This window comes from Symphalangus syndactylus, chromosome 21 (assembly GCF_028878055.3).
Source record: "Symphalangus syndactylus isolate Jambi chromosome 21, NHGRI_mSymSyn1-v2.1_pri, whole genome shotgun sequence".
NCBI lineage: Eukaryota > Metazoa > Chordata > Mammalia > Primates > Hylobatidae > Symphalangus > Symphalangus syndactylus.
Genome location: NC_072443.2, coordinates 70902118 through 70918931, shown reverse-complemented (window position 1 = coordinate 70918931; position 16814 = coordinate 70902118). Strand labels below are relative to the sequence as shown.

Here is a 16814-nt window from a genome sequence, read left to right as displayed (position 1 = left end):
AGAGAATAAATACTCTAAATCACAGTTTCAGGATATTATAAAACTCTCCAGGAAAAGACAGTATAAGACAAACACAAAACAGAAAACATGATCCACTTCATGAAAGTCCTAATTTATCACTTTAAATTTAACAGAAGTATGAAGCTCTTACGTGAAAAGGACAATAGAAACATATAACAGCTAATATTTCCTTTAGTTTAAGCCTTCCATAATGCCACACTAAATGAAAACATCTAAAATTGGATCAGAAATTTGCTTATATCCAACCACTAAAATAGAATTTGTCAATTTCTCTCAACACTCTGCTAATATCTGTTTTCTGAAGCAAAAACAATTTCTTTGAAAGCTGTTTAAATTGAAACAGTACAAGAATAATCAATGAAAAAAATTGTAAAATGTCATATAAATCACTTAAAATCCAGAAATATACCTCAAGAAGGTCCTTTTCTAACACTCCATGCCCAACGATACGTTCCGTAGCTCTGTTTATTATTTTCCCAGCTTCTATTTATTCAAGAAAGTAGTCAGAGCAGGAAATGGGACAAGTGAAATGATCACAATCAATCTCATCACCTTTGCAACATGCTGGGAATGTAATTAATCCTCTATTTATTTAGGGGACTTCACACCCCTTACATTAAGGTGGCAACTCCCTGTTGGCTTCAGCTGAGATAATTACGTTATAACAAAGATTGGGTTTCAATCATAATAGACAGAAGAAAAAGGAAATTGTACTTGAAGTTGTCAGCTTTTTACAAAAGCTTTCTTGTGACTCCATTGAAAGAATGCTCTTGACAAAGCTCTCCTTAAACAGAGCACTTTCTAAGTATGATAACCACACATATGCCACATTAATCAATGTAAGCCTTTTCTCTGAATAAGATGTTAAGACAATTCAAGCACAGTGAAAATCCTACATGAAGTAGAGGATACTGGTTTACAAAACCTGACTAAATCAATCACCACCCTAACTCACTTGATCCTGTGGGTCTCCCTCCAAAGAGAATCCTCCAAACAGCTTTGAGGTACAAAAACACACAAGAACAAGGAGATGAAGGAAAATAGCAATTTGCTTACTCTGTAAAAAGCCATGGTTCCACCAAGCCAAAACCAAGGACTTGGGCAGTCTAGAGCCAAGTATCAGGGACTAAAACAAGAAAGAACAGGGACATCTAACACAGCCACCCAGCTACAGCTATAAAATGGGCTTGATATACATACTACTCCCTAGATAAAGGTAGAGTATTTTCCATGCTTATTCACCTCTGAAAATGGTTCATATGTATCCCCACATTTTCTCCTCTAACCTCCTCCACCTTAAGAAAATTAAGATGAAACTATAAAGGCCTTGCCCAATTTATTTTTATAAACTTTTTTTTTTTTTTTTTTTTGAGATGGGGTCTCCCTCTGTCACTCAGGCTGGAGTGCTGTGGCATGATCTTGGCTCACTATAGCCTTGAACTCCTGGGTTCAAGCATATGCCATCATGACCAGTTAAGTTTTGTTTTGTTGAGACACGGTCTCATTATGTTGCCCAGGCTGGTCTCGAATTCCTGTCCTCAACTGATCCTCCCACCTCAGCCTCCCAAAGCGTTGGGATTATAGGCATGAGCCAGCACGCCCAGACCTAAACTTTCTCTATTTTTATCAATGTATCATAATCATGATGTCCATGGTACACGTGTAAGTAAAAATGATAAATGAATTATGTTTCTATTTCTAAAAATTCTCAAATACGTCAAACCCATTTTTTCCAAGTCTGGATTCATGATGATTAGAATGTTTGTATGTATTAAGCTCCTCAGGTTTCTGAGTATCTCAACAATATTTCACCTATCTTTCACAGCATTTAAGCTCTTGAATAACCAAAATGTCCAAGAAATTGAGCACTACTCAATTTCCAGTTCTTTAGTAAAAGCAAAACAAAATGTGGTCTCATGGAAGAGAAAAAGGACATTAGGTAAAAACTAAAAAAATCTAAATAAACTTTAGTTAATAATAACATATCAATATTCGTTCATTAATTGTGACAAATATATCATTCCAATATAACAGGTTAACAGAGAAAACTGGGTAGGGTACATGGGAACTCTGTACTATCTCTGCAATTTTTCTGTAAATCTAAAACTATTCTAAAATAAAAAGTTTACCTAAAAAAAAAAAGATACAAATTACAAGTTTAAAAAAAAAAAGAACAAAAATATCCCACAAACCTTTAACATTCAAATATATGATTCTTTTCTTAGTTTTTTCAATACACTTGGTTACAGGAAGCATTCATATCTTTATAAAAGGTTATTTTAGTCTTAGATCTGTAGGAACATTTGTAATCCTGTGATTTATTGGCACATTTCTTGTAAGAGAAGTCTCATGAAGAGCAACAGTCCCCAGTGGGCACTGCTGAACTACTGGTGATAAGGTACAGAGCCATTAAGTAAATCCTTTCTATATGAAACCACGCTGAATGGATCCAAGTGAATGGATACTGCCTTGTACTAATCTTTTCTTATGGAGATAAAAATCCACTTCCATCCAGGATGAATTTGTGGATTTAATTAAAAATAAACAGTAAAACTAAAGAGCAACTTGACACGCCAGAATAAGCACCTTACCAAGAATGATTTTAATCCAAGAAGGTTTAACTTGCTTGAAATTACACACAATTGTTTCTTGAAATTTCTACATGCTAATCATTAGCAGCTAATGTAACACTTAGCATTTCACCATTTGTCAGAGAAGTAACTTCCCATACCAATGTAAAACCACCTAGAGTGTCTGATTATCGCTCTGCGTGCCTGAATTTAATAGATCCCCAAAATCACCTTCAACTCTGTAGATTATAAACATCAGTGACTTGGAGGGTGGTAGGTATCATGGCTTTCCTCCAGCTATGGCTCAAAATGGTACTGTGAAATTACAGCAGTGTCTTCTTGAGGTGGCTGCATGTCCTCCACCTTCACTTTCTTAGAAACACCACTCACTACTTCTGATCCCAGTGTGACCAAGCCAACTGGACCAGGAAAATACACTTACTCTTGCTGAGCCAATCACATTCTTCCTCCCCTGGAATTACAAACAAGGGAATCTATCCCCACTGAAAGTAAAGACACGTAAACTCAGAGCTGTGGAGTGGCCATCCTCCATGTGCAATGAGAGAGAAGAGTGGCAGTGACTTGCAGAAGGCAGCACCATGCAAGACCACATGCAAGAGCAAGCCGAAAGCCTCACTTTCTCATCATCTGACCTCCTGGTATCCAGCTGTACTCCTGAACGTACAGTTCCAGGGGATAACCTATAGTCACCAATAAAGCTCCCCAATTTTACTGTAAAAGTCTGAGTGAGTTTCTCTTATGGGACCAATTGACAAGAAGTAGTCATAAGCCGTGCTCCTGTATTCCCAGCTACTCCTGAGGCAGAAGCAAGAGGCTCACTTGAGCTGTGGAGCTGGAGGTCACATAGCGAAATTTCACCTCTTAAAAAACAAAAAGAATTAGTTAAGAATACTAGCAGGCTCCAGCATAAAGACTAGAGAGATAGGATTTCTTATCTGACCCTATTACTATAACATTGTGACCCTCGAAATGTTAACAGTAGACCCGCTTGTTCAACAATAAAGGGAGACAGCAAGGATAAACTATGATCCAAATGCAAAAAGCCTCACATCCACTCTTGTCCTACCTATACACTGTAGCTGGAACAAGAAAATTTGTTCACCATGTTGCATACATGTTCTCCTTGTCTACTCATCTGCATGATGTTATTTTCCCAGCTTGAAATGCATCCACTCCGATTATTATTATACTTATAGGTAACACAGTGCCATGTAACCAGAGAACATTTTTTATGTTTTGTGACTTAATTCATTTCCCTTCTTGTCTAAACTCTTCTTTATACATCTGTCCCAGCTGTGCTCCAAATGTTCCTGGTCCCTCTTTACTGATATTCCTTAGAGGCATTAAATCAGCATTTCCAAAATTCAACTCCTCACCTTCTCTCCCAAACTACACCCTCTTCATTATTATTTAATCTTGGCATAGGCACCTTCAACAGCCCAGTTAGATGCCCAAGTCAAAACTGGCATCTCATATTGGCTCCTCCCCTTCTCTCTCTCCCAGCAGTGTCCAATCAATTACTAAGTCTGTCTCATCTGCCTCTCAAATCTGATGACTAGTCTCCTTCCCCATTCTCACTCACCTGTCTCAGGCTATTTTTCCTGAATTACCCTGCTTCTTAACTGGCCTTTAAGTCTCGAGCTCTGAGCTCTGCCCCACCACAATTCATTCCCCACAATGTCACCTGATGGATCTTCCCAGAATGTCAGTCTCATCCCCTCACTCACACAGGCAGTTCATCACTTAAAACTCTTCAGAGGCTCCATATTCTCCCAGGACAAAGGACAAGCATCTTTAGGTGTCCAAGCCTCTACATGAACCTCTAGCCTCACTTCTTTCCTATCCCTTCTGTACTATAACCTATGCATCCTGGGTTTTCAAGCCTTTCAAATGGGCCATATTCTTTTGTCTACTGTCTGAAATACTCTTCATCCCCACTTCCCCACCTGCATCTGGCCAATTCTTACAAACCTTTTAGCTCTCAGCTTAAACTCTTCCTCTGGAAGCGTTTTCCTTCAGCCCTGTGTCCTCTTAGATGCTTCCACAGCACCCATACTTGCCCACTGTAGTCGCTATTCGGTATAATATATTACATCTGCATTTCCCACTGGAAGACCAACTTTATGACGACGTGTCTCTCTTGTTCACCACAGTATTCCCAGCACCTATCTCACCACCTGGCACATAATAGAGCTCAATAACTACTGGTTGAAAAAAAATACATGACTCCACTTTTATATGCAATTCTGATGTGGCATGTCTGCATATGAGTCTCTCTCACTCCCTCATTTTGGCAGAGGAACCGGGAACAACAGAGAGCCAGAAGGAAGAGATGTATGTTATCTACCCTGTTCTTAGCATAATCCTATCCCCTTCAAAAGCACATGCACATAGAAAGCAACTCAAGAATCTAGAGCAATCAAAAGGTCTTAAGTTTTCTAAAATTTTAGAACTTCAGTCCTGAAATGACTTAGGTTTACTTACAACTGAGAAAACTGAGGTTCATGATTTATCAAATGACAGATAACTATTTTGTGATATAGCTGTTTCCCTCTACAAACTTCCCACATTAGTGTCCAAAACGTCAGAAAATTTCAGTAAAAAAAGTTAATTGCACTGAGTATTGGAGTTAATTAACCATTAATCAGTTTAATGCAAAGAGGGTTTAGCATATCAAAAACTTTTTTTCTTTTTCCCCAGAACTACCTACTTAAAAAAACTATACTAGAGAGAAAAAGTGTGATTTCACATCTTAATTACAGGTTCACATTTGTACTGATGAGAGTCAGGATTTTAGATTTTAGTTTCATTTAAAAACAATAAAATTATAACATGCAGCAAAAACAAAAGAATACCGTTCTTGATCCCTTGTCATTTCAAAATGTGCTATGTATTAAAACCATACAGTTTTAACGTGAAATTTTCTCAGTGAGCATATATGTACTCTTTTTATAATGAGGAATAAATTATTTACTTAAAAAAAACTCTGTAATGGATATTATGTTATAAAGGGAAATGGTTTATAGGGTATTATCATGAGTATAAAACGGGCTACAGAATGGTATGTGCAGTATTGCTTCCACTGGTTTAAAAATGCATTGGGAAACAAATAGAGGAAATATCAAAATACTAATACTGGTTGAATTAGATTAAGTGACAAAGTGACTTGCTAAGGTCATACGGTCAATGAGAAGTAGAGCTGGAATGTATTGCAGTTCATTATTTTCTATCCCACCTTATATAAAAAGGTGCCAACTATTTGAATGCAAGGACTTTTTTGCTTAACTGTAGTGTTGGATATCATAAAAATTATGCATGTATCTTTTTTTTGGTCCATGCTATCGTTAGTGTTAGTGTATTTTATGTGTGGCCCAAGACAATTCTTCCAGTATGGCCCATGGAAGCCAAAGGGTTGGATACCATGGAAATGTTAAATTTCAGAGGGTCAGAACTATCACTGCTACTGATGGTAGCCCACCAGCAAAGAATCGGGCAACTTGTATATGTAGCTGAAATACCAATAAAAATAAGTTAGAATTGATTTATATTTTCAAAGTGCTACATTTAAAAAAAAAATGAAAAATGTTCCTTTAATCCGGTCTAATAGGTATCATTCAATTTGAGTAAAACTGGTTGTGCTCACAAACTGTGATGGGCCCAGACAGGTGCTTATTCACATAGACCTTAGCATTTTAGAGGGGAAAGAGATACACATCTAGATTCCAACAATATAAGGCAGGCATGAGAGGTGCCCAGTGATCTCTCAACCAAGTGCTATGGGAACATCCATGAGAAAGACGTTTCATTCATTCCCTTTCCTATAGGAAAATCTCTCTGAAGAAAGGGGTTTTATCTTTTTTCTTCCACATGCTATGGGTGGAGACAACTGGTTGCGTAAGTGGCATATCTTGAAAAACATGAAATCTGGAACCAGAAGACCTGACCTATCTCTTATAAGACATACAACCTCAAACAAATCACTTTCTAAGGCTGCCAACCAGAGAACATTTGCTGTAGTGAGCACCACACTCAAAACTTCCAGTGAAGCTTACAGTGAAGGGTGGTAGGGAGCAAGCATTCTTTTCAGAAAAACAATTCGTAAAATCTGTAACTCAGAATGAAAGGCCAGGAGCTTCAGTTTTTCAGCTTTGCAAATATGCATTACAAGACACAGATATCATAGGGAAAAATAACATAGGGAAACTTAGTACAAAAGCAGAAGTAACAATAGATGTTGCTATCACTTCATTAATTCAATGTAAGAATGACTTTGCTACCTACGTTTCAATAGGTTTTTGCCAAAGCATATATCTGACTGTAAAAATGGAATGCTGTTTTTGTGCTAGTCAGAATTTAGCAATTACCTGGTATTTCAAACAAAACCTTACATAGTTTTTATTATTATAAACAAAAACATCAAACTAAACTAAGAAAAATACACGGCTCTTTTCAAACATAAAAATAAGGTGCTAGATTTCACTGATAAACTATATGTAGAAGAAATAAACCAGAAGGTAAAAGTGAGGAAAAAATTACTTACGAAAATCATGGATCTACACTGCAGCAGAATTATTTAGACCTAAGAAGTTCACAGTAAAGAAAATACTAGAAAGCTCAATCATGTTGTGCTTGTAAAATTAAGAATGAAACTAGAAATTTTTATAAAAATTAGATAAACAAATGTTTTATTTCAAAAGAGAGAAAAAAATAGCCGGGCTACAGTTAAAATTTAACATACAAACTGAAAGCAACACGCCTGTTTAGGGAAAAGAAAGTTATGTTCAAATTGGTGAAGTTGAAAAAACAACTTTTGCAAAGTAATTTGAAGAGTTCCTGCTGGTTTCTCTCTCCTACCTCACTCCCCAATACATTATCCCATTTTTAAAAAGTACTATTAGCACAACAATTACAAAGAACCTAAGAATTTCGCTTCATTTCCCACAATGTAAAACCAAGAGAAAAAGTTCTTTTTTTTTTTTTTTTGAGACAGAGTCTCGCTCTGTCGCCCAGGCTGCAGTGCAGTGGCGCAATCTCGGCTCACTGCAAGCTCCACCTCCCGGGTTCATGCCATTCTCCTGCCTCAGCCTCTCTGAGTAGCTGGGACTACAGGTGCCCGGCTAATTTTTTGTATTTTTAGTACAGACAGGGTTTCATCACGGTCTCGATCTCCTGACCTCGTGATCCGCCCACCTCGGCCTCCCAAAGTGCTGGGATTACAAGCGTGAGCCACATTTCAGGGAAGGTCTGATAATCCCTACATCTACTTGACAGCCTATATCTTTCTACTTTAATGAAAAACAAACTTCTCTTTAGCTAATAAAGAATATCACAAAGAGAGAAACAGGCACTCATAGAAATGGGATCCTGGTGCAAACCTCAATATTCATTACATGTTTACAAAAATCATCATTCCTAAAAAAAAAAAAGAAAAAAAAGAAAAACCAAAACCCACAGAGACAGACTATCCCCGTTTAATTTTATTATGAAAATGAAAGTAACAACAGGAAATGGCAGCAGGGTATTTGATAAGCTCAATTAGCAGGAGGATCAAATGAAGTGATGACATGCCATTATGACCTCAGGGGTTAAACATTCAATTTTCCATCTGGTGAAATCTAGATTTCCAACACAAATGCTGACACCACCTGCTGTATGTTATTAGGCATTATCTTGAGCAATCCCTAAGCATTTTCTGTACAACAGGTATAGCCTCAAGTTTTTTCATATTTCATTCTGCAGTATAATTGCTCCCCCATGAAGAGAAATAAAAAATAAATCCCATATAATGGCTCATTCAAAACAGACATTAAAATCCACACTAAAGCATTTATTTATCAATCATGGCAGTAGCAAAAATATCAAGATTTTTCTTCTTTTAAGTCACAACTGACATTGTAGCTATCATTTTCTATAGCACCTAGGAGTCATTCCAATTAAGAGTTCCCTTTATAGGTTTTTTTTGTTTTTTTAATACAGACAGGGTCTCACTATGTTGCCCAGGCTGGTCTTGAACTCCTGAACTCAAGCGATCCTCCTGCCTCGGCCTCCCAGTGCTGGGATTACAGGCATGAGCCAACATGCCTGGCCCATTTACAGGTTCTTAATTAATAGCCTCTTGTTATTGAAATGGAATTTTGTCATGTCTAATAAGAATCAGATTACAGAACTTCACAAAATAAAAATTCACTGCATTTTAAAATGTAATCGTTAATCTACTATGTTTCTTTGATTGACACAATGAGAAACACTTTTAAAAATTTTTATATACCAAGTGCTGGAGCTCATTTGTGAGCGTTCGGACCCTTCCATACATGCGTTATCAAGAATCATGCTATTAGGCTCTGCAGGTGGTGGTAAGCCAGTGGCTAGCCAATGAATGCAGAGCTCTCATGTGGATTCATTTGATGCAGTTTGCATACTAAAATGTTTGCACACACAAACATGAATGCACATACATCTACACACACTCACACTCTACTGTAAGTGAACTACAGATACAAGTTCAGATACCCAGTCTTGAGATTTCATACTGGACAGTCAATAGCAAGGCAATCAGTATCACAACTGTTTTAATACCTGTTTTCCAGGACATACCAATACCAATTTTTTCTAATAAAATTAACTTTTCACGATCTGCGTACCTCCTTCCCTAAGCAAATTCATCAAGCTCCCCATGTTAATCCAGTTACTTTTTAGTGTTTGGTAGGTCAATGGGTTTCCTTCTCATTAAAACTTATTCCTGGCCAGGCACAGTGGCTCACACCTGTAATCCCAGCACTTCGGGAGGCCAAGGTGGGTGGATCACCTGAGGTCAGGAGTTCAAGACCAGCCTGGCCAATGTGGTGAAACTCTGTCTCTACTAAAAATAAAAAATTAGCTAGGTGTGCTGGCACACGCCTATAATCCCAGCTACTCGGGAGATTCTCAAGATCACTTGAACTTGGGAGATGGAGGTTGCAGTGAGCCGAGATCACACCAATGCACTCCAACCTGGGCAACAAGGGCAAACCTCCGTCTCAAAAAAAAAAAAAAACTTACTCCTCAGGTTATTTCGTTTTCTTCCTCCTGGGTAAATAGGTATTTCAGCAATGTGAACATCTAAAAATTCGTAAGTAACTCGATGAAAACTTACTTGACTTTCTGAATCCACACACAGTAGTCTGAGATGTAGAGATCATTCAATATGTATGCTGGGTCATTTTCCTGAAAAATTTTGTGAATATCCAGGAGACACTTTAAAACTGCACTTTTACCTGAAGAAAAGTGAAAAAACATAAAATTATCCTTAAGAAAAAGAAATTCAGATCCTGAGAGGTAATATATCTAAAGCAGCTCAGAATCCTGATCATTTCTTAAGAATATTTTTAAATGCAAAAAAATTTATGAGTCCTATTAGGTCCAAACCCCTTTATTGATTTCCTTAAGAATTACATATAATCTTTGGCCAGGCACAGTGGCTCACACCTGTAATTCCAGCACTTTGGGAGGCCGAGGTGGGCAGATCACGAGGTCAGGAGATCGAGACCATCCTGGCTAACATGGTGAAACCCCATCTCTACTAAAAATACAAAAAATTAGCCAGGTGTGGTGGCAGGCGCCTATAGTCCCAGGTACTGGGGAGGCTGAGGCAGGAGAACAGCATGAACTGGGGAGGCGGAGCTTGCAGTGAGACAAGATCGTGCCACTGCACTCCAGCCTGGGCGACAGAGCAAGACTCCATCTCAAAAAAAAAAAAAAAAAAAAAAAGAATTACATACAATCTTTATATTCTGTTGTTACAGCTGACTAGTTGTGGTTATCATTAAAATGCTATGAAATACAACTAGGTCAATTAAATGAAAGGCAGGAAAGTTTTCTAAACCAAATGAATAGTTAAATGCATCATAATTTTAATCAGATGTTCTTCCAATTCAAGCTTTCAACATAACATGGAAAACTGTATTCTAAATTTCAAACTTCTTTATTTCTTATGTCAACATTTTCTGTCAAGAAGTTATCTACTAATAAATTATTTTACCTTAAATAATTGAAGAAAACTCAGTTTGAACACTAACACATCATAGCACTACTTCAGAAATAAGCTGACAAAACTCACATGAACAAAAGCCATCAAGTGTTAAAGCCTTGTTCAACCTAACTACTTCCTCCTGGTTTTTAAATGAACCTAGTTTTAATCCAACCAAAGTCTACAAAAGGAGCCTTTTACAACTCAACAATTCCCTAGGTGTTCCAAACTTCATGATATTTCCTGAAATTTATTAATTATAAGGTGAACTATTAATACTACGTCTAGAGTAGTACCATTTTCTTTGATCTGTGAAATTCAGTATTTTCAGTTTAACAGTTTCATTCTTATCTTTACAGTTCTGAAACACGGAAATACTGTATAGTGAGTTCATGAAGATACTGGATGTGCTTTCATCGACACTTCCCATTTAACTTTTAGATCATTAAAGAATCATGAGCTAGATGATGACATCTCAAGATCCTAAAATTGCTGACACTAAATTTTTTAACATAATTAACACTAGAAAGTAAGTTTCAAAAGAGCAGGGGCTTCTCTTTTATTTAGTGATTAATCCCCAATACCTAGAACAGAACACTGCAGCAGCAGGTTTTCCATTTAAGTATTCTAAGAATGAATGAATACATGATAGACACAGTAATCACCTAGCTTAAACCCTGAAAATTTCTTCCATTCTATGGTCTCACCCGTCAAATCCTGATGATTTTTCCTTGAAAATGCTCCTTGCATCTGCCCTTTCTCTGCCACTGCCTGAGCTCCTATGTCCACTCATATTCTCATCTCATGCCTCAATTTTAAGAATCTTCTTTCCCATCTTTCAGATTCCAGACTCTACCCCTTCTAACACACATTTTTTAATGCACTGCTTTCATGGAGTCTCTTCCCTGCATATGTTCTCAATGTTCTTTCTACAGACTTGTTTCCATGCCTTTTTCCCTTCTCCATGTGACCTAGCCCGCTATCAAGGTCTAGCTCCAGTCTTCATTCCTTCGGGAAGTTCCGGGCTGACTTTCCTAGTCTTCACGGTCCTTTACTAAATGCTGCAAAGAAGTGAAAAGGAAACTCAAAATGGGGAAAATCCTCCCCATAACCTCTCCTGTTCATTTCCCAGAAGGAAAACTGGAAGCTTCAGGATGGGTAAGATACAGGGCCACTGAGTTGAGGGACCAAGATCTAAATTCCAATCTTAATGGCTCCAGAGGCTACCCACTGTGCCATGCTACCTGTATGTTCTTGCCTCATCCAGTCTATATCACAACGTTTTTATTACTCAAGGACTTATTAGTGACTTTAACCCCTAAGTAGGTAATAAGTCTGAAAACGGAGTCCATGCCTTTTTAAAAAATATTAACTTGGTGGCTTCCTCATATGCAGATACAATAAAGAATGAATGAAGAATGTCAATGAAAGCTCCACTGCTAGACTGATTGTGAAGAGAAACTAATACTTAGAAGGCCTGAAGCTACAAGATGTCAAGTTCATTTGGTTAAGGCAAGGTCAGTGCTAGGGCTTATCAAAGTGGCCCAGGTTAGCTACGTCAAATGATTAGTGTGTATCACCCCAGCACAAGCCTATTTTAATTACAAACTAGGAAATGTTGAGAGCAGGGTTTGATGAAGGGAGGAGGAAATATAATCAAAATTTGCAGGCATGATGAAACCATGTTTGCCACACTAGCCATGTTGCCCAAAGAATCAAGGAACAACTGACCTGTAAGAATGTTTTGAAGTTTTAATTGCCACAGAGAAGACAAATGTCACAGTAAGCATATGCCAACTAATTTATTTCTTGCTTTCCTTCTCTCTCTCTCTTTTTAGGGGAAGGAGGGTGCAGAGGGAAGGAGTTAGTTTTAGAAGTACTAAAAGTTTTAAATGTCAACCATAAGTCTTGGAAAACGAACTATTCTCTTGTAACCTGAATAAGCTTCTCTGCTGTGTGACACCTCCAGAATACTATCTCTCAAGATCCCACACTTTACTAATATAAACAGGTTAACAGAAAATGCAGGATTGGGACTAGGCGTGGTGGCTCACGCCTGTAATCCCAGCACTTTGGGAGGTCGAGGCAGGTGGATCACGAGGTCAGAAGTTCGAGACCAGCCTGGGCAGCATGGTGAAACCCCATCTCTACTAAAAATATAAAAATGAGCCGGGCGTGGTAGCACGCGCCTATAGTCCCAGCTACTCGGGAGGCTGAGGGGGGAGAATCACTGGACCTGGGGAGGTGGAGTTAAGGTCACATATTTAATGAGGATCCACAGCAGCCATTACCTAATAAAATTATATACAGCTTCATTTACCAGACATGCCTAAAGTGAGGTTGCCCTCTTGCTAAAGGCCACAGGCAAATTTAAATCTTTCAGCTATCACAAAAAAAATAAGAATAATAATGAAAAGAAACGTCAAATAACAGGCAGGGCATGGTGGCTCATGCCTCTAATCCCAGCAGTTTGGAAAGCCGAGGCAGGCAGATCACCTGAGGTCAGGAGTTCGAGACCAGCCTGGCCAACATGGCGAAATCCCATCTCCACAAAAATAAAAAAATTAGTCAGGTATGGTGGCATACGTCTGTAATCCCAGCTACTCGGGAGGCTGAGGCAGGAGAATCGCTTGAACCCAGGAGATGGAGGTTGCAGTGAGCAGAGATCACACCACAGCACTCCAGCCTGAGCAACAGAGCGAGACTCTGTCTCAAAAACAAAAGAAATGTCAAATAACAAAAAATAAGAAATGCCAAAATATTTTTTTAATTTAAAGAGAAATTATATTGTATTTGCATGTTCTGATCCCTATTTTCTAAAAAAAAATCTTAAAAAATTTAAAAAAAAGACAAATACTAATTTAAAAAATGCTGGGCTGGGCACAGTGGCTCATGGTTGTAATCCCAGCACTCTGGGAGGCTGAGGTGGGCAGATCACCTGAAGTCAGGAGTTCAAGACCAGCCTGGCCAATATGGTGAAACCCCATCTCTACTAAAACTACAAAAATTAGTCAGGCATGATAGCAGGTGCCTGTAGCCCCAGCTACTTAGGAGGCTGAGGCGAGAGAATCGCTTAAACCCAGGAGGCGGAGGCTGCAGTGAGCTAAGATCACGCCATTGCACTTAAGCCTGGGCGACTTGACAGCGAGACTCCATCTCAAAAAATAAATGAAATAAAAAATAAAAAATCCTAGACATATATACCCAAATGATATTAACAGTATCTGTCTCTACATTCACTGAGCAAATATGTGAGAGCCCATCACGCACCTGGCATTGTTCTACATGTGGGAGTACAGTTGTTTATTCTTCTCTATACTTTCCTCTATTTTCAAAATTGTCCACAAGAAACATTCATTATTTGTTTAACAAAAATTAAGACATGTTCAACTACACAGCCAACCCCCGAAAAATTGATAAATGAAGGTTACAAATTTGAATTCACATTTTAAATTATATTTTTAAACAACTGAGAAGCAATATTTATTTAAAAATTATATTGCAAGGCAGTTTTGAAAGGCAAAGTCATATGCTCTCTTCACAAGCTGTGTTTTAACTGTAAGCCTTAAACTACTTTCATAGTATGTGATGTGACAAATATGGTAAAGATAACCAGGCTACTGGCAGTTGACAATCTAGAATAAAAAGTACATGAAAACCATTCTCCCCCAACAATATGCATTGTTACTCTGAGGTCACACTTGATCTCTTTTGTTCCGACTATGTCACTGTAGATGACTACAGCATCACAGCCAGGAGACTCACCAAGCATGTGGCTGGGCTTTTTTTTTTCAGTCTCTTTTGTACTGACTGCTCTTTCTATCAGACCCTCAGCCACTTATCTAGCAGCTATGAGCAAAGGAAAAATCTGGCCCTCTTCCAGACTGTCACATGGCCGGTGGCCATAAGCCTATGGGGACTCAAAGTACACGGTTCCTGTGGGGCTCTATCCAGTCGTGGGCTCATCATACACGATATGGGCATAAAAAAATGCTAAGGCCTAAGTACAAGAGAATCATTTCTGCTCAAAGGCACTGCAGGAAAGTGACCATTTTTAGGCAGTTCACTGCCTGGTTCAAAGCAGAGAAAAAAAAAACAGTGCCTTGCACAGTAACCACGGTAACTATTTTCACCGCAAAATGGCACTAACAGCTCTCTCCAAGACATTAAATCCCAAGAGTTAGGGATTCTCTAGGATGGACTTGGTTGAGTAAGCCAACCCTACCCGTGGAAGAATGACTCTAAGACCAAGAACTCTTGGTCACTCATGAAAGCAGTTTAACACTAGTATCCTGGTATTATAAATGACAAGTGCCATGAATGTTTTACTTCGGGGAAAGACTAATGACAACACAGAGAAACGTAATGACAAGATAAAGAAAATATGGATGACAGTAATAAGTAGGTGGGTAGTAAATAGGATTTAACATATTCCCCTTGGCTTCCTGAAATCCTCCTACTAGGAGAGCAGGGTTGGGAATAATCTTTCACTGACAGACCAGCTCCTGGCTGGAGGCACATAAGAAATGGTTTCCATCTCTAGGAGATGATCAGGGTAGTGGATGTTTTTGCTGGCTAAAAGCCAGCATCGGGAAAAAAAATGTAAGTTGCTAATTCTATACAATAAGAGCTAAATTTCTTTTCAACTGCTGGTACATTACAGCTATGTGGCTGTGGTTTTCTGGGTGTCTATTCTGCACTTTAAAGTTTTGAGTTACTCAAGACAAGAAGCCAATTGCTTCTTGGCCTTCTGGCTAAGATCAAATGTCATATCTGTCCTTATCAAGACAAGAGGCCAAAATAAGTAAAGGGACCAGGCCTGGTGGCTCACACCTATAATCCCAGCACTTTAGGAGGCACCAAGACAGGAGGATCACTTCAACCTGGCAGTCTGAGACCAGCCTGGGCAACAGAGTGGGACCCCATCTCTACAAAAAATAATAATAATAATTTTAAAACAATAAGTAAAGAAAAAAAGAGTGGTTATTCAAAACACCCGCGGGAAAGCACTGCTTGGTCTTTATTTGTAAAATCATCTCAAAATAACAGCCAACATTACTATCATTTAAAATACATAACTTAGTATAATAGATACCTGGCTAGAAAATGGCTAGAATTCTGGGATTCTGATGAGACTATTTTATCAAAACAAATATGAAGTATTTTAACACTAATTTTCATATGTCATTTGACCATAAAAAGGAAGAAGGCAGAAAAATTGTGTCAAATTAATCTAAATTAAGAGAACCAAAGTGGGGTAATTTGCTTTAATACCTGGCCCTATCAGGAAGTAGAACAAAGTCAAATCCCTAACAATTAACACAAACACGCACATTAAATTTAGCATTAAGAAGGCTTCTAGGTCTATGTAATTTTTTTATCCTCAAATTTCTCAGATGCCATTTAAGCTTCGATTTTTGACTTGTATTAAGAAACACATACTTGAAGCAATGAATTACTATTTTGAGCACAAACTTATAGTCCTATCCATTTAAAAAGTATTCTGTTATTAAAATTACATATATTATCTGTATACTCGCAAACAAAATTAACATGAAGCAAACATGTACTTTTTAGATGTCCCCTTTGCCTGGAATGTACAACCCTCAATTCAACCACTAATTTACCATCTATCCAAGTCTCAAATCAGGCATTACTTTTTCTGGAAACAGGGTTCTAACTCTTCCCCCAGCTGGTCTAGGGTTCCCTCATATACCTGACATACCCCTCTATTACAGAAGTGCTACCATTTGAATGCACCCCACAAAAAGCATCTGTTGGAAAGTTAATCCCCAATGCAACAGTGTTGGAAGATGCAGCCTAATGAGAGGTATTTAGGTCATGAGGGCTCTACCCTCATGAATGTTAATGCCAATTATAAAAGGACTTCAGGCTGCCAGTTCAACCTCTTGCCTGCTTTCTCACCATGTGATACCCTCTGCCATGTTCTGATACAGCAAGAAGGCCCTCACCAGCCCCTTGATCTTGGATTTCCCAGCCTCCAGAACCATGAGCCAATAATTTCTATTCTTTATAAATTACCCAGTCTGTGGTATTCTGTTATAGCAGCACCAAACAGACGTTAAGTAATTAGGAGCTACCCACTTGCCCTGCACCAGATAATTCATATAATTACATGATTTAACCCTATGAGTTAGGTACTTTCTTCCTTGTTTCATAAACGAGAAAACTGAGGC

The 16814-nt window shown here is 38.3% G+C and overlaps 1 protein-coding gene across 1 annotated transcript in view; it reads right to left on the bottom strand.

Moving 5' to 3' along the window:
- Positions 1 to 16814, bottom strand: part of SHQ1 (SHQ1, H/ACA ribonucleoprotein assembly factor) — a 105672-nt gene that overhangs the window by 38216 nt on the left and 50642 nt on the right. Inside the window, exon 10 of the mRNA XM_055260451.2 lies at positions 9745 to 9865. Within this exon, the coding sequence (XP_055116426.2) occupies positions 9745 to 9865 (121 nt within the window). The remainder of the gene's footprint in view (positions 1 to 9744; positions 9866 to 16814) is intronic.